The sequence below is a fragment of the Athene noctua genome, chromosome 1 (assembly GCF_965140245.1).
Source record: "Athene noctua chromosome 1, bAthNoc1.hap1.1, whole genome shotgun sequence".
Taxonomy (NCBI): Eukaryota; Metazoa; Chordata; class Aves; order Strigiformes; family Strigidae; genus Athene; species Athene noctua.
In genome coordinates this window covers 8,277,642-8,297,958 of record NC_134037.1, presented here as the reverse complement: position 1 = coordinate 8,297,958, position 20,317 = coordinate 8,277,642, and the positions used below count along the sequence as shown (strand labels likewise).

The window sequence follows — 20,317 nt, the reverse complement described above, 5'->3', positions numbered from 1 at the left end:
GCCAGTTTTCCATTCTTCCCATTTCGTGAACGTGCTTTAAATAGTCTCAGATGACTAAGCAGGACCACTGTCTTTTCCTCGCAAGAGAGGATATCTTGCCGTTGAAGGGAAGATGGTTTCTGGTGGCAAGCCAGGTCAGTGGATGTCCCTCCATCACACACTTGGACTTGCAACACCATCTTAGCAAAGATCCAGGGGTCTCCAGTCAACATGAGCAGCCAGGTTCACCAACTCTGATTAAAAATACCCTCCTTCTTGTTTTTTTAACAGTTACCAGTTCACTGACCTGGTTGATCCCGTGGGCCTGTACTTGCATGATTCACAGGGTGGCACAAGGGGGAAAAACGGAACTAAATGCAGGGAGGCAAGGAGGAACTTCTTGAGCTGCTGCTGCCGCCACCAAAAACACTTAACTTGAAACTCTGACCTCAGTCACCTGCTTCCCTATTTTCCTTCCAAAGACTGAGAAAAGTGGAGATGCAGCAAGTTGGATGTTAATAAGCAATTTATGTTGCAGCCAGTATGAACCAGTCTAGGCAGCGTGACTGGTGTTTGTCATTACAAGGGCTCAGAGGCGGGGTGGGACAGGGGATTTACAGATCAGCCCATGCATTTTTGGATAATCTGTGGACTGCCTTTAGGTTCTGTATAAATAAGAATAATTAAAAGCGGATGTAACTAATTGGAATCCATTCCATGGCAGTAACATGATCCATCTTATTGCCAGTCTCCTGAGTCACTCCGTCCTCTGGATGATTATTTTTCTGCTTTTCCCTAATACAATCTGAACACTGTCTTTCACACTGCTGATGGATCCAGCATGGGCTGATGCTGCCGGGGCATTTCAAACCCTCTTCTAGCCCAGACACAACCAGCCCAGATAGTTCCACACCAGCAGGGCAAGACTTGTCCTGTATTTCATCAGAAAGCTGCACATTTTTAAACTGAAAATCCTCTCCACCATCCACAAGTCTGGTGTTGACCCAGTTGTGTTATCGCCAATTATTTGCTCAATTTATTTTGAATTAAAAGCAGCAATGGGCATCCCGGGTTTCCCTCTGGGCAGCTTTACTGGGTCTTTCTTTGCATCGTGATCTCTATTTGGGATGAGGCTCCCCTTCCTTGACCTCCTGGGAAGAGCACGTTGTTCCCGCGTTTGGTGGCCCCGGGGGAAGGCAAAGCCCAAAGCAGAGCTCTGCAGCGCTTGCACAGCAGCACGGCCAGCTGTGGAGAAAGATCCTCTCTCTGCACATGTGACACAATCTGTCTTGTCCCCTCCTGGGAACAGCAGTCCTGCCACTGCCACCCCGGTTCAGAGGGGGAAGCTCTTCTCCAGGCTCATTCCCAGGCTCCCGAGGGTCATTGCTCTCTTCCAGCTCCCTTCCAGGATTAGATATGGAGAAAGTATGGGGAGAAAAAGTGTACCTTGGCTGGGAGAGGAGCCTTCTAGCTGGAGACAAACCTCCCTAAATCAGGAGGAGGCTTCTTGTGGGTTTCAGAAGGGTTTGGATGAAACCCACACTCCTGCAGAGCAAGACTACTACTTCTGAGTTTTTTAATTTTTTTTTTTTTTTTTTTTTTTAGGTTTTCAGTCACTCACAGGGGTTCTGTGCTGTTCGCTTTGGCACTGAAACCCTCCCTTGTTTGATCTGTCTTCAGGATGCCTCCAGAAGGTGACTGTTGGTCAACAGAATTTCTGCAGGCTCTGGAAATCAGGTGTTTGACTGTTTTCCTCAGTAGACAACCAGCAATGTAGAGCCATATAATAACTTAATTTGGTGGCTGATCAGCCTTGCCTGGCGCCTCCCCCACCCCTGCCCTGGTCTCTGAAGCCTCATCTCTGTTCCTGTCTCTGGGAAAGACCTTGGACTTAAGTTGCAGCCTTTCCAGTCCTGTCCCTGGCCCCATCTCTTTCTCCTCCTGACTCCCCAGATAGACCTGGACCTGTTTCCATCACTTGCTATGGCCACCGATGTGCACTGTGACCAGCACCCTGCTCTGCCCACCCTGTTCAGATGGTGCTGGATGGTCCGTGAGGGCACTGCCTGTGCCTCAGCTGCCAGCTAAGCCTCATTCATGGAGGGATGTGTCTGCCCTGGCACATTCCTCCATCGTGGGGAATGTGCTACATGTTCATAGAATCGTAGAATGGTTTGGGTTGGAAGGGACCTTTTAACATCACCTGCTTCCAACCTCCTGGAAAGGAGCAGGGACATCTTCACTTAAATCAGGTTGCTCAGAGCCCTGTCCAACCTGACCTTGAATGTCTCCAGGGATGGAGCATCTACCGCCTCTTTGGGCAACATGTGTCAGTGTTTCGCCACCCTCATTGTACAAAAATTTCTTCCTTATATCTAGTCTGATGTTGAAGAACAAGAAAAAAAAAAATCTTGAAATCCCACCCCAAAATTTGATGCTGCTGAACACTCACCGCCCTGCAATTTCTACATGCTTGCAGCCTTAGGATGGCTGAGCCCACTTGAGCAAAACTACCATGGGAAGAGAAACTACTCCTACCCCGTTTTTAGGGAGGATGATGGAGGGAGATCGATGGATCGATGGATGCTAAAGAAACATGGGGCAGAGCTGGAGCAAAACCATTTCACTTCCTTTGCCATCCTGCACAGCACTTCCACCCCTGGGGTCCCAGACAGGTGGGAGAGGGTCACCCCTGGCTGGAAGGCAGGGCAGCACACGCGGCGATGCCATGTAGGGCCCCCCTTCTCTGTGTGCCCAACGCCTCAATGCTTGGCGCAAGGATGGATTTGGGGTGGCGGAGCTGGATGCTCCCTCTGGCAGGGTCCACAACTCGATTCCTGTGTTCAGTTTAGGGCCCCTCACCCCAAAAAGGCCATTGAATGACTCGAGCGTGTCCAGAGAAGGGCAACGGAGCTGGGGCAGGGTCTGGAGCACAGGTCTGCTGGAGAGCGGCTGGGGGAACTGGGGGGGTTTAGTCTGGAGAAGAGGAGGCTGAGGGGAGACCTCCTGGCCCTCTGCAACTCCCTGACAGGAGGGGGCAGAGAGGTGGGGGTGAGTCTCTTGAGCCAAGTAACAAGCGACAGGACAAGAGGGAATGGCCTCAAGTTGTGCCAGGGCAGGGTTAGACTGGATGTCAGGAAGCATTTCTTTCCAGAAGGGGTTGTTGGGCGTTGGAATGGGCTGCCCAGGGAGGTGGTGGAGTCCCCATCCCTGGGGGGGTTGAAGAGTCGGGCTGACCCAGCGCTGAGGGATCTGGTGGCGTTGGGAACTGTCAGTGTGAGGTTAATGGTTGGACTGGAGGATCTTTAAGGTCTTTTCCAGCCGAGGTGACTCCGTGATTCTGTGGCTCTGGGAGCCTCGCACACCCCGCGGATCACCAGCCTGAAGCAGCCGGGCTGGATGTGGGTGGGGGATCCGCCGGCGCGGAACGCCGCGCAGGCTGCTTGGGGGAGAGTGAAACGGGGGGACGGGACGGGACGGGACGGGACGGGACACGCGGTGCTACATCGCGCTGCGGAGCTTCCAGGCAGCCTTCCGCGGCCGCGGAGCGAGCGGGGAGGGCCTATGTGGGGTGGAGGTGGCGCTGCGCGGCGCTGCGCGGCGCTGCGCGGGGGGCGCCCTTGCGCGTTTGTCTTGCGCGGCCGAGTGACGCCACAAAGGCCGCCCCGCCCCGCCGCGCCGCCCCACGTGCGCGCCGCCCCGCCGCGGCAGTGCGCAGCCGGCGGCCCCGCAGGCAGGTGGGAGCGCGGCGGGCGGCTGGGCCCCCGCCCCGCCCCGCCCGGCCCGGCCCGGCCCCGGCCCCGGCCCGCCGCCATGGGCGCCTGTGCCCCCCCCCGCCCCCGGCCGCCGCCGGCCCCCCGCCCCGCCGCGTAAGGCAGCGCGGCTGGACGCGCAGCGCCTCGCCCGCAGCGCTGCGCGGCGGCCCCGGCCCCGGCCGCCACCATGGGGGCCGCCGCGGCGTGCCGGAGCGCCGCCGCCTTCCTCACGGTGAGGCTTTTTTTATTTTGGGGGGGGTGGGGGGTGTCGGTCCGTCCCTACGGGCGCGGCCGCGCCACCCGCGTAAGATCCGCGGGGGTTGGGGGGGATGTGCTGCAGTGCGGGGCTGCCTGCCCGCCCCTCCTGCCTGCGGGGGGGGGGGGGGGGGGGGTGTGTGCGTGTATTTGGGTGTCCTGGCGTCCCCCTCCGCGGCGCCCTGGGGTGTGCGGGGCTGCCCTGTGCCTTCCCCGGGGGGGGGCTGCCTGCGCCAGCCCCTGCGCCCCCAGCCTCGGCAGCGGGCACCGCCTGGGCGCAATTACCGTGTGTGTGTGTGTGTGTGTCCATCCTCTCCATCCCCGTTTTACTACAGGCGGGCAAAAGGCCGCGTCCTCCCTGGAGGCTCATCCAGGGCTGTGCCGCCCCTCGAGGTCTGACCCATCCTTGCGTCGCGCCCCTGCCGCCGCTGCCGAAGCTCGGCAGAGGCTGGGCTCAGTCTGTCCGTCGGTCCGTCCGTCCCAGCTGCCACCCTTTGCTCAGGCAGCGAAACTCGCCGCCACTGCTTGCAGGCGGCTGCTCTGACTTCTCTGGGAAACGTTTTCCGGTGGGTTTACCTTCCCAGGCGGGGCCCTTCCCAGTCAGCGCTTTGGGGTTACATCCTGTCTTTTTGGGGAGAGGCGGTAATTCGGTGTGTCAGGCACACGCCGCAGCTGCTGCGGCTGGGTTGTGTAACCCAGGAGTGCACTTGCTCTTGAACTCAAGGTGGATCTTAGCAAGCTGGTGCTGGCTCGACAGGAATCCGAGTAAACAAAAAAAATAATCTAAAGCTGGGAGAGCATTAGCGGGGAAACAGCCTCGTTGCTTTGAAGGCGAAGGGTAACTTTGCGGAGCAGCTCGGGTCCCTGCACGGTGCTGGCCGGGTGCTGCCGAGCGCCGGTTTCTCACCGGGAGAGGCGAGTGCTGCTGCACGCCTGGAAGATGAGATGCTGATGGGGAGCTTGAGATACGGAGCTCCAGCTGGGATCCTGGAGGTCAGTTGGGAATGGCGGGTGTAGAGGGAAGGGGAGGGGGAGGGGAAGACTGATATAAAGGTGTAGGGAAATAAAACAGTAATTTTGCAAAATGAAGCTGAGATTCTGAGCAAACGCGTGTGTATACTGCTCGTGCATGCATGTACTCAAACCCCTGTGTCTGTTGATCATGCGAGCAAAAGAGCCATGGGACAAAATTCCTATTTTTTCGTGAGCTGGCAGAATGCTCCCTTGGCCACTGGCCAGGGTTTCTTCACCTGACATCATTATCTTCAAAAATGTGGGCAGCTCCCTTTGGCCCCACAAGGAGTTAATGTCTTTCCAATGTGATGGGAGTACGTTCACATCAAGACTTGGGGGAATCTCTTACTGGTGCGGCAAACCTGGATCCGTCCGGCCGCTTGGTTTTTGAGCGATAGCTGCTGGGCAGTGGCTGTGTAAGGTTATGTTGGCTCTGGTTTCCCTGGCTTGCCGTGGGCTTTGGGCACCCGCCAGCTGCCGCAAGGTAGTTTCTACCATCTCCCCCAATGCCCTTGCCTTGAATGGGTGTGAAGTCACCTTGCTTGGACTGGGGGCTTTGAGGAGCCTGGGGGATTTCATCTGCTTGGAGCAAAACTGTGGCTGCTGGGGATGCTCATGAGCCCTGGTCAGCGCTGGCTGCAGGAATAGCTGCTGGGTTTTCCTTTGTGGGCACCAGATGTGCCAGCTGGTGCTGCTGTTTTGGCACGCTCGGCTGCCAGCGTTCTGCTCTCGAGATGTAGTAGAGGGACTGCTAAGCAGGGTAAGCCCTGGACTCTCGGTTTCACAAACCCCAAACCAGCTGGTCGTGTTGCAAGAAGCAGAAACTTGCTTTGCTCTTCAATACTCTGCTCGCAGGCAAGTTTTTTCAGAGTGAGTAACTTGATCCTTTTTACCGTGAGCTGGACAGGAGGTGGGCTCCTCCTGTCTGTGAAGTTACCGTAAAACTTCCAGACCAGTTTATTTATCTTTCTGGGTTTATTTTATAGTTGTTGGGTTTTTTTCATCCTTTAATGTCACAAGCAACTTCCCGATGCTGGCTGGTGGAGGGTGCAGTTGACTTTCAGGAAAGGGGGTGGGCTGTGCACCCCATCCCCAAGCTGTGCCAAGGCATCGCCATGGAGCCAGCTGCCATTTCTACCAAATTCTGCTGGTTTTGCTTGGAAACAGTTCCCAGAGCATCAGTTTAGCACTGTTAGTCTTTGCTTGCTTACAGCTCTCTGCTCCCGCACTTTTCTAGCAGGGTCAAGTGTCCCGCGTTTAGCTGGCTTTTGTCTTCTTTTCCTTTTTCTTTTTCAATTTTTATTTTTTAGGTTTGCCACTGCTTCCCTGCAGGGCTTGCAACAGGGCAGCACTGTACACAACCCAAGATTGACTGTCTTGAGGTGTCACCCCGTTTCAGGACGCAAATGCTTGTTGATCCACCAACTTTCTGCTGGTGTTTTGGGTCCCAAATGAGCTGTTGAGTTCACAGCTACATTCCTTGTGCTCAGGAAGTTTGTGGCCCCCTAAAAGCTATTCAAGGGTAAATTAGTACGAATTGCCCATCGGGTCTCCTGCAGCATGCAGTTATTTAAGAGGGTGATGGAGACATTGCATGGATGCCATCATTGGGATGGAGTTATCGGGCTGGGTGGTGGTAAGGTGGGTCATGCCCATGTCAGCTGTGGGGTGCTGCTGGCTTGCGGGTTTGTTTCCAGCTGAGCACAAAGGTCCCCTTGTCTGAGCCATTGCCCTGATGTGAGGAGGTGAAAATGGGAGCGTTCCACACCTCATCTGCTTTCCTCATACTCCTCATATAAAATCTCCATGTGTTGGAATGGGTGAAGGTGGCTGGGAAGCGCCTTTTCTGTGCGGTGCAGGGTGGTTGGGCTGAGTTGGGGATGCTCTTTGGGGTTGTGGCCGCCCTGTTGAGAGCTGCTCCTGCATTGGGCACGGAGAGCAGCACCGAAACTGCTTGTAACCAAATCTGCACTTTAGTGTTGTCTTGCATCCATTCCTTTTTTCTGTGGTTTTTTTTTTGTTACCCTGTATGCTTTCTTTGGTATTGGGAGTAATGAACTGAAATCCAGTGGCTAAGCAGAGCCCACTTCATTACTCTGTTACTTTTGTCACTGAAACTGCATGTATCGGCCAGAAAAGTTTTGTGTGCTGCTGGGCAGTCCTAAGGATGAGGGACCAAACCAGCAGACACCCTTTTTTGTTGAAGATGTCGTTCTGCTCTTGGCTTTCTCCCAGATCAGAGTGGTGCCAACCACAAAAGCTGAGCAGCTGAGGTTTTTTTAGGGACCAGAAGTGCCAATCCGAATAAATAGTGGATGCTCGGTGCTGCTTAGCCTTCCCCCCACTGGGACTTGCTGTTGTCCCTAAGCTTGGAAGTGCATGCGCAGCTGAAGATCTGGAGATGTGCAGAAGTGCCAGTGCCACTTTGCTTGAGATGGGGTTTGGAAAAAAAAAAACCACAACCAAACAACAAAACCAATAAAATAAAAAACCAATCTGGTGCTATTGCATTAGTGCAGTCCCACTGCCTGTAGTTACTTGCATGACTGATGGAAAGATCCTGGAGATGGGAAGGGAGAGCAGGGGGGACATGTGCTTGTGTAGCAGGGTTGTCCGTGGGTTTCCTGAGGTCTGACTTGATGAAGAGGGAGAAATCAGGAGCTGAGATGGTAGCACACAGCTCATCGCTGGCAAGGCAGGAGAGCTGCTGCCTGTCCTGTTTCTCCTGACACCCTGTCCCGCTCAGTGTCAGCACGGGGAGGAGGATGAGTAACACGGGTGACACCCCCCCACCCCCCCCCCCCCCCACCCCCCCCCCCCCCGCAACCTCAAGAGACCGGATCCTGCTTTATCTGGTTTGCTAATGCAGGGCTGCGTCATGAAGATTACCGGCGGCAGGTTTCCTTAGAGCCAGCTAAGCACTTTGTTAAATCGTGTCTTAGGGGAGGGGAAAAATAAAATGCATCCTGTAAACCTTTGCTGCCTGCCAGGGCAGCCCTGCTTTTTAATTTGACGTGCTGTAATTAGCCTGGCTGCTGCAGGATCTTTTGTCAACTCCAGCGGGTTTACCTGCTTCTGCCTGCTCTGTAATTGCTGCTTCAGGAAAAAAAAAAAAAAAAAAAAAAATTGAAGTGTTTTGTACAAATCCCAAGCTGTAAATTATTTAGCAGGTGAAACAGAAATGTGCTCTGTGTTTCCAGGAAGCAAGAGACTGCACCAAAAATGACGCGGCGCAGCTTGCGGCTCTGCTGCGATGTGCCTTCTGCAGAGTCATGTTGTTGGGAGGCATTTTTTTTTTTTCTTCTGAATGTATTCTTGCTGGCTGATAGCCTGGAATAGGTAGCAGAGCAAGAGGCGAGGGCTTGTATAACATAGCCAAGTGATCTATGTGCCTGGCTGTGCGGTTGAAAAGTGTTAGGGTCTCTGGTCTTTCTACCTTCAGTGTAGGAAAGCACCTTTGGAAATTCAAGGTAACGTTGGCTCGTTCTTCTCTCTCCCTCCTGACTCAGCCTGAAGCTGTTTGAAAATGTTTTTTCTATTGCTTTGCGTGTTAGATGAGGTTGTGTCAGCCTTTCTTCTGATACATCTTTTGTTCTTGCTGTCTTATTTCCTCTGGCATAACTGACATTAAATCCAGGGACCAGAGGTCTCCTGGAGGAAGTGGAGATCCTGCTTGGTAGATGGAGGTTCTGTTGGTCATGGAGGAGCCTCAATGCAAAGGAATTAAGGGAATAAAGCCCTGGAACTGGAAATAGGTAAACAGATTTGTAGCAGTCATCTAGCCAAACCCAGCTGGGTGCAGTTCAGTGTCTAAAAACTGGGGACCTTTTACCTGTATCTGATGCAATGAGGAACTGAGTTACAGCAGAGTTCCTCAAAGAGCTTAAAAATAGCATGAGGTTTTCTCTTACGTTGCCAACGCATCTGGTTTAAAGTGGGTTGAGATGTGGTTGGAGGCTCGAAGCAGAACATCCCTTGAGGTCTCACCAAACCATGATGCTTGTGCAGGGTCATAAAAAAATCATGGCAGTGCAGAGGAGCTCAGAAATAGTCCGATAATGCTCGCTAGCCTGGTTTTCATCCTGGTTTGTGTTATTTAGAAAGGTAACTATTTGAACAAGTGCAAATTAATAAATACAGAGGAGGAAAGTTTTACAGTCAGAACTGCCACCTGCATGTGTGTTTTGTCTTCTTGGCAAGCGCCTGGCTCGTGCTGGGGCCTCTTAGCCCTGAAACACAAAGCTGGTCTGAATTCTCCTGGGGTGGCCAGGTAGCACATACTGCTGAAACACAATTAGCAGTATTTACCGCCATGGCAGGGTTGCAGTGTAAATGATGCTTAGTCTCGCTGAGAAGCGTGGTGTCAAATTTAAGGAATTATAATTGTAGCTGGGGATGTGTCCGGAGAGTGTGCTGCTGTCTGCACCACTTCTCTTCCACCCTGATCTTGCTGAGCTCCCACCCCTGGGTGTAGAAACAACTCTGTGGTCCCACAGCTCTGGGTCATCCCTTGTGATCCTGCAAGGGATTGCTGGCAGAGGGGGCTCCGGTCATGCACTGTTGTTGACTAACACCTCCCATCTGTCTTCCAGCTGCTCATGCTCCTTGGCACCGCTGATGGTCAGTCGAAGCTGACCTCCGAGCAGAATGCCATCAGCCTCTCCCCTGGCAAGTACCGCCACTTGGACCGTGCCACCAACAAAGAACTGATCTGTGACAAATGTCCCGCAGGAACCTATGTGTCTAAACATTGTACAAAGAGTACCTTAAGAGAGTGCAGCCCTTGTCCAGATGGGACTTTTACGAAACATGAGAATGGCATAGAGCGATGCCACCCTTGTAGAAAACCCTGTGAACTGCCAATGATTGAAAAAACTCATTGTACTGCCTTGACTGACCGCGAGTGCACTTGCCTGTCTGGTACGTTTCAGACGAACGATACCTGCGTCCCTTACACGGTGTGCCCGGTCGGCTGGGGCGTCCGCAAGAAAGGAACTGAGACAGAAGACGTTAGGTGCAAGCCGTGCCCTCGTGGTACCTTTTCTGATGTGCCTTCTAGTGTGATGAAGTGCAAAACATACACTGACTGCTTTGGGAAAAACATGGTGGTCGTCAAGCCTGGGACGAAGGAGAGTGACAACGTCTGTGGTTCTCCAGCATCTCTTCCGAACACATCCTTGACTTCATCAAGCACTGAAGCAGGTGAAGAGCCTAATGAAGTTCCACCAACCGCTCATCTTCCCAAAGGTAATGTCCACCACTGAAACAGGGATGTGGTTTTGGTTGTGGGATTGTGCTTCTGCTGTGTTCAGGGTTGACTTCAGGCTCTTAAAGGGCAACCTGCTCCAAAGTGTGGGTGGCGCTTTTGCTTCTTGGCCAGAAGGCAGCTCCGGGGTGCATCAGGTTGTCCTCACTTGTGTTAAACCATGCTTAACATTATCACTCAGGCTATAGTTGTGATTGTACTCCTGGCTGTCCTACTGTTTGGACTGAAAGGACGTCACATTCCCCAGCTGCTTCTCCCATCTGAGTGTTGTGCTGGCACAAGTCTTTGTGCATACGTGGCAAACCTGAGCGGGGTGCAGCAGGAAAGCCCCAACAGGAGAGGAGCTTTGCTCCACCAGACTCCTTTCCTGCCCATGCTTTCTTTGTTGTGTTTTGCCCCGTACTGTGCCAGCATATCGGCTGGAATGGGAGACGTTGCCAAAAGAGCCCTCCAGGAATCTAGGCTGTCATCAGTTTTTTTCTTTAACTTCTAAGACTTCTGTTAGTTATCACTGGTGGGGTGAACCAAGTTGAATTCCCTATTCTCTTGTTTAATTGGAAATGATATGCAGTGGTGCTGTGGGACCCCATCTGAGGTGGTGCTCAGCACTCCCTGCAAAGCAGCCTACTTACAGTGTCTCAAATGAGACATTTTATTAATAAAATGCAACTTCTGGTGGCCTGTACACCTGAGCTGGTGAATGCAATAGCAGGGAAGTGTTGACAGTGGTAGACTCCAAGTCCTTATCCTTTGTCATGTCTCAAAGTTTGATATGATGTTTGTGTGTGATATGACGTTTGTGTGTCATTGGGAGAGCACACAAGGGTGTTCCCTGGCCTTTGAAATCAACTGTAGACAATTAGGTAAAAGTTTAAGTGTTTTCCGTGTTTGTATCCTGCTCAGAGTGTTTTGGGTAACCAAGACAGAGGCAAAGTCAGCTTACAGATAGTTACACCCACTCTCTGGCTCAGCTGGGTTGAGTTCAAAAGCTGAGTTTCTAAAGTAAGCTCCAGTTTTTGCCACAACAGCCCTTCCTCTTCTCAGCAGGCTTTGGTCATGCATCTGGCTGGGACCTGAGAGTTGTTGGTTGATAAGAAAACTCAATAGAGGTGGAAAGTAGCTCTTAGTGGGGGAATTTTGCTTTCTTCTGTTGCTTCAGAAACCTGTTTATAGTTGATGCATCCACAGCTGCTTGCAGTGCTGATAAAAAAGTTTGTGCTTCCTTAACAAAACATGGTAGAGAGATACTAAACCTCCAAATTGTCATGTATTTCTAGCCCAAATACTAAATTCCACAATTGGAGTAAAACAAATGTTCATAAACCTAAGAAGGAAAAACCAACTCCCTCATAGTTGTAGGTTTTCTGGGAAATACTGAATATGAGACACACAGATTGACAACATGCCTTTCACTCATCTTTTTTTTGATGAGCTGCCAATAGCCTTAACCAACAAGGGTCATTTTTACCTTGAACCTACCTCTGTAACTGTACCCATCTGTTCCCAGAGCCAAACCTCGACTTCACCTATTCCCTTTCTCGCTGCTTGGCATTGGGTTTCTGTCTGCTGGCCAAGCAGATGCTCAGGCAGGTCTTAGACCGTGATGTGATGCCGTATCGCATCTCCAGTGCCGTGACACTGAACTCTCCTCTCCTTTTACAGGTCTGAACTCTTCAGTTCCTGATTTTGTCCCCTCTCCAGCACCCCGTGCGTCCAGCACCATGGCAGAGCCGGCAGGCTACTACAACGAAACCTCGGCCAACGAGACGGATGGCGTTGGTGGGATCCTCACAGGCTCCAGCACCATCGGCCAGGCACAGAGCTACCGGCACAAGCAGACCAGCCAAGCACTGGAGAAGCAGCCGTCACTGGAGATGGTGGGGGGCGAGAAGTCCAGCGTCCCATACAGGCCCCCCCGGCGAGGGCCACAGAACAGCCACCAGCACTTTGACATCAACGAACACTTGCCATGGATGATTGTCCTGTTCCTGCTGCTGGTCCTGGTGGTTATCGTTGTCTGCAGCGTCAGGAAGAGCTCACGGACTCTGAAGAAGGGACCCAGGCAAGATCCCAGTGCCATTGTGGAAAAAGCTATTATGAAAAAGTCCACCACCCCAACGCAGAACAGGGAGAAGTGGATCTATTACTGCAACGGGCACGGTGAGCAGGAGCGACTGGGGCCCGCGGGGGGTACTGTCCTCTCTACCATCCCACATGGTGCTTTGGAGGGGCTGCCCCCATGTCCAGTCACCAGTTGCTTTTCTGACATGCTGGGTTTTGTAGTGAGGACAAAGCCCATATACTGGTTCCTCAGATGTTTCTTTATCCTTGGCTTCTTCCCCTTGCTGTTCCCATGGTGTGTCCCTGTTCCTGAAGGAAGGGTTAATGGAGGGAATGTCACCTGCTTGCCCTAGCTCCTACTTCTCCTCACCCATCCTTGATAGAAGGATTTCGAATGAAGGCTCCTTCCCCCCCCCCCCCCCCCCCCCCGCCACTTTTCTGTTTTGCACTCTCCTTATTCTCTCGGTGACTCAGGCGTGGGTCTGGTTGTCTTTCATGTTGTCCTTTTTCCCTCATCCCGTCTGTTTCTGGAAGACTGAGTCATTACCCGCCTCTTGGCAGCGCCTCAATTTCAGGTTCTTAGCCCTAAATCCTGACTGCTGGCTTGTGTCCCCAGCCCTTCGCCCATGCTGGAGCCAGGACAGTTGTCCTTAAAGTCTGTGTCGTGGAGGCGTACAGCTCCATGAGTGTTGTCAGGTCTTCCTGGAGGCTCTGCTTTATAGTGTTTTCTGTTCTTTTGGTGGATGACTTGCTGTCAGCTTTTTGACGAGACTTTAAAGATGACCTGTTGTGGTCATTAAATTGAAATTTGTAAAAATCAATGGTATATTAATGGTGGCATGAATGAGAACACCAAGCAGCCATGATCTCCCTAGTAGCATGTATGGTTCTTCCTCTGCAAAGCTACGGTGGCAGTTTTGACGCTCCCCTTTTCTTGTGCAAACAGCACTGACGAGTCCTTACTTTGGGTTGAGGTTGCTCAACCTTAAACATCCGTTCAGTTAACCTTTAGAAAAGCACATTTAACAAGGGAGGCCAAACAAAGAATGGATTGAGAAAAGATCGGAAGGTTTAAGAGAGGTCAGTCCTTGATAAAAGTCATCCATGAGTGCTTAAGTACAAAGCAAAGAAGGCTTCTGTCATGTACTCTCTTCTCTTTTGTGCTGATTAATAGACCTATACTTTGTTTGCCTTCATTAATGCATTTATAGAAACAAAAGGTCTTGTTGGAATTAGTTTTGTGCCTTCTCTTGTGTTTGTGCTACTTATCAGGGTTTTTTTTTTAAGTCTTGAATTCTTATGGTACAGTTCCTTGAGCTTTCTTCCGTTTGCAATAACTTTTTCTAGTAACTCCTGCACTCCATTGTCTCTGAAATCTGTACCTGAAGCATGGTCCTTGAGGCCATGGTGAGTGATCTGCAAGAGCTTTCAGAACATTACTAGATGTCCTTATTTGTGGGCACTACCAGAAATACTGCATGGCTTTGACCATGGTTCATTGACCAAAAGCAGCTGGTTGTTACTAACTTGTAGTAACTTTTCTTCTCCAAGACCTTAATTATGAGTTGGTTGAGTTTCTGACTCTCTCGTGTTTTATGAAGCATCTTAGAGCGGGAGCTGACTTTGTATAGGGCAGGGAGTGCTCGAGTGCAGGGACAAGACCAAGTTGCTTTGAGCAGGTGCAGCTCTGGTTTCTAAATGGGTGTTTCAGACACTGTGCAGAAATAAATGCCCGTACTGCAGCTGGTCCTTCTCCTGGAGGCCACGTTAGAGCTGCCTTTGTGGGCAGTGCTGTGTGTTTGGTCACCAAGCATGATTCACGTTAAAGAAACAGTGCATGTAAGAGAAGGTGATACATGGTGAGCAGTGAGGCTATGTTAGCTCATTTGGGTATAACCCTGCCTCCCAGAACTTGTCATCCTTTGGGGGATAGCATTATTCATGGAGCATCCTGTGCTTTTCAAGGTGAGTTGTTCCAGTCTTCTCTGTCATCCTTTAACAGCTAAATAATCACATTCACAAAGGTATTTGCTAAGTTTTTGCCTTGTCTTGGGAATAAGCTGGATGTAACAGCAAAACCATGTTTAGATGATAAACTGGCCCAGTATCTGATCAAGTCTCCCAGGTCTGGAGGCAAATTGCCCTGTTACTCTGGGCTTCTGGCTGGGTTGTTTTGCACATCCCTCCCAGTCATTCTTGCAGTAGTCACGCTGGTTCCGTGTTGGCACGGGTGGCTTCATGACTTCCTCCTGTCACTGAATGTCCTCAGTTGAACTTCGTGCAATGAAGGCAGACAGACGAGCACAAACCAATTAATATTTTGTCTTGCTTTGAGTGCAGCTCTGGTGTTGCCTAAATTGCATTGTGTTATCTGGAAGGGCTTTGCTCATTAGTTCTTACTTGGTGGTGGTGCTCTGTCATGTCAGATTTGGAAATTGTTCTCCTCCACAGTGGTGTATAAATCCCTCTTTGGTTTTCCTATTGAAGCATCTGGCTCTTAAGACTGTTTACTTGAAACAAGAGAAGATGTAGTGCGATAGAGGAATTGACCTTTTACTTAATAACTGGCTGTACAGCTAAGATGTACTGCAGAGCTGCAGCATCATGGCTTAGCTTTCTGCTGTTCTAGCAGTGTTTGTACCCAAATCATGCTTCATCCTGAAGCAGTGTTTGAAACGAGGGTGAATATGGCTGGGAACAAACTTCAAGCAGTTGCAAAGAAATCTTTCCCCTCCTGTGCTGCTAGTGCAGATCGCTCCATGATAGGCAGCCAGAGCAAAGCCCTCCGTAGGTGTGAGGACCGCAGTTGCTTCCCAGGTCTTCAGGTGACAGCCTGGTTTGTGGTTGCACAAGGGGTGTGGAGGGCAAGCAATTAGGTTTAAGTCATTTTCTGAGGATGGGGGTGAAGCCCCAGAGTCTGGTGCTGGCAGTGCACCCGCATTCATATGACCTCCCCACCTGTATGTTGGCTGGCCAGGCCAGCAAGGGGTTGGGGCGTGTTTATTGCTGGGGCAAAGCCTATGTACGTAGTTGTTGCGCAGTCTCCCCTGCTTCCTCCTAGTTTGCTATCTCCTCCCTCCTAATCCTTTCGGTAAACAGCTTTAACCTTTGAAAGGGAAGACTGGGTCTGACGTAGGTGCTGCAGCCTCTGCTCGGAGGAGCTGTGCTTGGGCAGGTGACCTCACACCGGCACCTCTCAAGCTTTCTGTGGTGCCAGACAGACATCTAAGGCTTTGCCTGGTTGGAGTATTTTATTACTGATTGCCTCAAGCCCTTCGGTTCCAGGTAAAGTGTGGTCAGGGTGGCATTAACGCTGTTCAGTGCTGGAGCAAAGACATCTCACTGTGGTTGGGCTGCTTCCCAAGAGAGGAGGATTTTAGGGTGGAAACGGTGGTTCGAACTCTTGCCCAGTTCTTGAAGGTGCTTGATACACTGAATTGCTTAAATAGATGAGAGAGGAGTGTGATACTGCACAGCAGTTGTGATCATGGGGCATTTCACTTGTCCTTATTGCCCCGTGAGGTGTCTATGCCCCATGCACTCTCTGGTTATAATACATGCCTTAAATAACAGCCCAAACCTAAAAATAGCAGTAGCTGGTCTAGACTAGGCCTGTGTCCTTAACGTGGACATGTTCCAGCTAAGATGGCACATGCCGATGATTCTCACTGGATTAAATGGTTCAGAGGTCTGGGAAGAGCTTGTGTTGACTAATGGCCTGAGTTAGCAACCAGCCTACCTCCATGTCTGTCCTCGTGTCCATCCCCATGACAGGGGTTCTCCTGAGCACTCCCAAGATCTCACCTACACAAGATTGAAAAGGTAGAGCAACACCAACGGTACAGCTGTGGTTGGAGAAGCTGGACTTCTTGCTGCTTCAACTGGCTCTTACGCTGTAGCTCTGCAAATGGGAATCCAAAGGGGAAAAACAGTTTGCCAGTTTTCCAAAGAAATTATCAGCGTGGTGCCTGAACGTCATGGGTACTGGGCTGATAGTGCTCTGTGGTTTTAACCTTGTACCTTTTCTAAGATCAAGAGCAGTTTACACACTGGAAACACTTTCTTCTAAACAATCCCTTTATTTTAACAAATAGCCATTTACTTTCTTCAGCTGTTTCCAAAGGCAAGGAATTGAGCTTGCAGAAACCTTTCGATAAAAATAGAGAATTGAAGCCTGTCTCTTGAATGTCTCGGAAGTGCCCAATTTGGCATCGTTCTATATCAAACATGAAGATGGGCTTGAAATCATCTTGCAGAAATTGCTGATAGTGTTGCCTTTGACTTTCACCCATTGAGTTGCAGAGGATGAAAGGCAAAGACTGTGTAAAATGTTATGTTTGGGGGTAAAATCTGTGTAGAGAAGAAGCTGCCTGGAATGATGTGCCAAGAGGCAAGAAGAGAGTTTGGTGATTATTTTTTTTTCTGGGAGTTGAAAGACTGAAGAACAGATCTTGGCAGCACTGGCCTGGCATGAGATGCCACTTCCCTTTTATTTTTCTTCAACTCTGGTAATTGCACATTATTACAGTGGGTGGTGAGAGTGAAGCCAGGAAGCCCCTGGTTAAATAATCAGAGAAATAAACTGTTCTGCAAAAGCTGTTTGCAGCTGAGATGGAGCTGAGGCTTGACTGCAGGTAGAAGAGTGTTTACTGAAAATGGCTCAAGATCGGAGTGGGGAGCTAAGGGGTGATGCTGGAAAGATGGGGAGTGTCAGGATTTGAGGGTCTTGGTTGCTCAGTTATTGGGACTCCCAGTTGTCAGCATGTCGGGAGCCAGGATCATCTTGTTTGCAGTTCGTAGAGAATAGTCCTTGGCTTGCAGCTCAGTTGCTGTAGGACTAGGGCTAGTCTGGGGCTTGGCCTGCTCCCAGGGAGGTTGTTGAGGGTGTTGAAGAGGGACCACATCTCTCGTACCTTGGAGACTCTGATGCTGCACTGCAGCTCTGAAGCATCCCCATGTGAATATAACCAGTGAGTATGTTGGCAGTAAGCGTTGGGATGTTTGGGTTTTTGCAGACTTGTCCTCACATGGAATCAGATACTCATTTATGGTTAGTGTTGGAAGATTCTTATCAGAGTAAAATTACTTGATTCTTTTTCTTTTAAAGAGACAGCACATGGCCAAAAAAAGCCCACACATAAGCATAATCCTTTATATAGCTTCATCACCTAATGAAGGGAAGCAAGTGCATGGAAACAACCCAGCAGGGGATACTCTTCCTCAAGCGTGGTGTCACTCCTTATTCAACTGCTATCCTAAATAAGGAAAACCCAGCTGCAGGGATGGCGCTCACAGGTCTATGCATGATTCTGGATGCTACTTTAGGACAACTCCTTAGTGTGTGTATGGGTAAATGAGATGAAAGCCACTTAGTGTAGTGGTTTTGTTTTGTAGATGTAGTTTTCTCCCTTTGATCAGCTCCTGAACAGATCGCAGCTTGGTGGCAGGAGCATCACGCTGGAAGGCAGGGCGAGGATGGAGGAGCTGCTGTGAAAACGCACCCCTGGGGAATCCGTCTCTTCTGCACATCTGCAGATCTGGGGAGGAGCGATAGGGATAAAAGCTTCACCAGTCTCAAACTGTGGTGACCTCAAGGTTTTGTGCCCAGACCACAGGTAGGGCAGAGATGGCCAGCAGCATCTCACGAGGGCGGGTGTGCCCATTGCTGCTAACATAATTTGGTAATTGCAGTTACATCTGGATAGGAGCAGCCCCGGGCTTGTGTGCAAACCCTAATAAGAGTCTGGCAGGCAGAGCATGAGACAAGGGATTAATGTCTGTCTACCTGCCAAAATGAAGAGGCAGAAGGTGTTCATTTGTTTTTTTCCAAAGCAGTCTCTCTTCTGGCATCTGCAGTTTAATAATCTGCAGGTGACTGCTGGTCCTCTAATGTCAGCCTGACCACCTTTGCAAAGACAGACCCAGGTAGAAAGGGAGCCTGTTAAATTGGACAGGGCAGGTATGTGCCAGGCACTGTGAGGAATATGAATGCTGTGGTACTGCTGAGCCTTAAAACAGGAATGTTCCCTTGCTGGAGCTTGTTTGACTGTGCAGGAGCTCTGTATTTCATGCTCCCTTTGTTCTAACACGGGAGCAATGCTCTGCTTCAGAGTGGGTTGAAGCAGCATTTCGTCTGCAACACGAACCTCTGCCATGGGAGCTTTGGGGTCAAATCTGATAAGTTAGGAAAAAAACCATCTTCCTTAAACTACTTAACTTAGAACTTTTCTCAGGTTTTCCCCGAACTCACCAACCTCTTGGGAATCTGTGTGGTTTCCAAAGGGCGTATGCAGGAGCTGACCAAGGCTTCGTGGTGAAAGGGAGCTTTGGAAAACATAAGCGAGGGATCTGTTTTGCTTAGAAAGGAGGAAACCTAATCATGTGCAGGTTTATCATATCTTGCTCCTCAGCCTTATTGCATTAGCAGGCCTGAAGACCGATGCTTGATTACTTTTAATGTGTGCTGCTACATGAGCCATCTATCTGCAGTGTGTGCAGGGCTGTGTGGAGCTGCCCTGGGAAGCTGGTATGTTTGCTCCCGAATCTGCTTTAAAAAAAAAAAAATTTAACCCCCAAACTATCCATGATCAAAATTCCTGGGTGGCCCCTGGCTTAATTTAATAAGGGACCGGGATTTGTGCCTGTCTGCTAAGGCACAGGGCTGAGTGTCAGAGACAGAGCAGCTCTGCAGGGAGAGGAGGGTTGTCCTTGTAGAAAAACATGCCGAGCCCAGGTTTCTTTTTCCAAAAACCTAGCACTGGTTTCTGCACCAGGAGGGCTGTGATTTCTCACATCAGTAAGGCTCTCACACATAACTCCTCGAATAACAAGGCAGATTTTTTTCTTCCTCTCTTGCCAAAGCTTTTTTTTTTTGGAGGGGGGAGGGTGGGGTGGCGGGAATGCAGGAGGCGAATTTAATCCTTGGGTTGGCATCTGCAGGTGTCTGGATATTTATATGGCTCTGGCCGTGGCAGTATGCTTGCTCAGGGTTACCAGCTGTCCGAGAGGGTTATAATGAAGATTAACTCTGTGAAAGCTGTTTAAAATTTAATAATTACATAAAATACTTAAGCTAGCCATTCCCTTTTAAATCAGAGGAAGAGCAGGTCCACTCTGCAGATCCCCGCTGTAGGGGGACACGCAGGGAGAGCATCCTGTGGTGGTGTGCAGGAGCTCACGTGGGTCCTGGGAGAGTTGGACCAAAGGTGCAGTTACAGAGGTGACTTCCACATAGCCTGTAGTGGGAAGGGAGGTCTTGTCTTGTGCTGACCCTCAAGTTCCCAGATCTGAAACGCATTCATAACCGTGTCTGATCACAGACCTTCCTTGATGGCCTGGTTTGGTTGAGTTATTTTCCAGAGAGTGTGTGGGAAGTGTTTGTCAGGAGTCCCTTTCCTGCCCTGCAAGATTATATTTTTTTTAAAAAAAAAAAACCAACCAACAAACCTCACCATTTAGTGGTTTGTTGCCCAAACAGTGCTTGCTGAGGATGTGAATCACTGGCTCCTGGGAGGGTCTGATACCAGCACTGTCCTCCATGGGAAAACTAGCAAATTGCTTAACAAGTCTTTGTAACTGTGTCCTTTCCTCCTGTCCCAGACAAAGGCTCTTGTTAAAATAATGGAAAGATTTGGGTTGGAAGGAACTTTCAAATATCATCTAGCCCAGCTCCCCTGCTGTGGGCGGGATATCTTTCATTAGACCAAGCTGCTCAGAGCCCCGTCCAACCTGGCCTTGAACCGTTCCAGGGAGGGGGCAGCCACAGCTTCTCTGGGCTGTCTGTTCCAGTGACTCACCACCCTCACAGTAAAGAAATTCTTGTTTATATCTAATCTAAGTCTACCCTCCTTCAGTTTAAAACTGTTGCCCCTTGTCCTATCACTACAGGTCCTGGTAAAAAGTCTCTCTCCATCTTAAAAGCTCCCTTTAAGTACGGAAAGGCTGCAACAAGGTCTCCCAGGAGTCTTCTCCAGGCTGAGCAACCCCA

General features: G+C 50.5%; 1 protein-coding gene across 2 annotated transcripts in view; it reads left to right on the top strand.

Annotated features, from left to right (window-relative positions):
• Positions 1 to 3,831: 3,831 nt before the first annotated feature.
• TNFRSF21 (TNF receptor superfamily member 21) overlaps positions 3,832 to 20,317 on the top strand; it is a 34,854-nt gene continuing 18,368 nt past the window's right edge. Inside the window, exons 1-3 of one of the 2 annotated variants that reach the window (XM_074895532.1) lie at positions 3,832 to 3,966; positions 9,596 to 10,250; positions 11,932 to 12,429. In XM_074895532.1, coding sequence (XP_074751633.1) covers positions 3,922 to 3,966; positions 9,596 to 10,250; positions 11,932 to 12,429 — 1,198 coding nt within the window. In that variant the 5' untranslated portion in view covers positions 3,832 to 3,921. Of the gene's footprint in view, positions 3,967 to 4,814; positions 4,983 to 9,595; positions 10,251 to 11,931; positions 12,430 to 20,317 lie in introns of those variants that run through there. The other variant, XM_074895531.1, reaches the window with a different exon arrangement.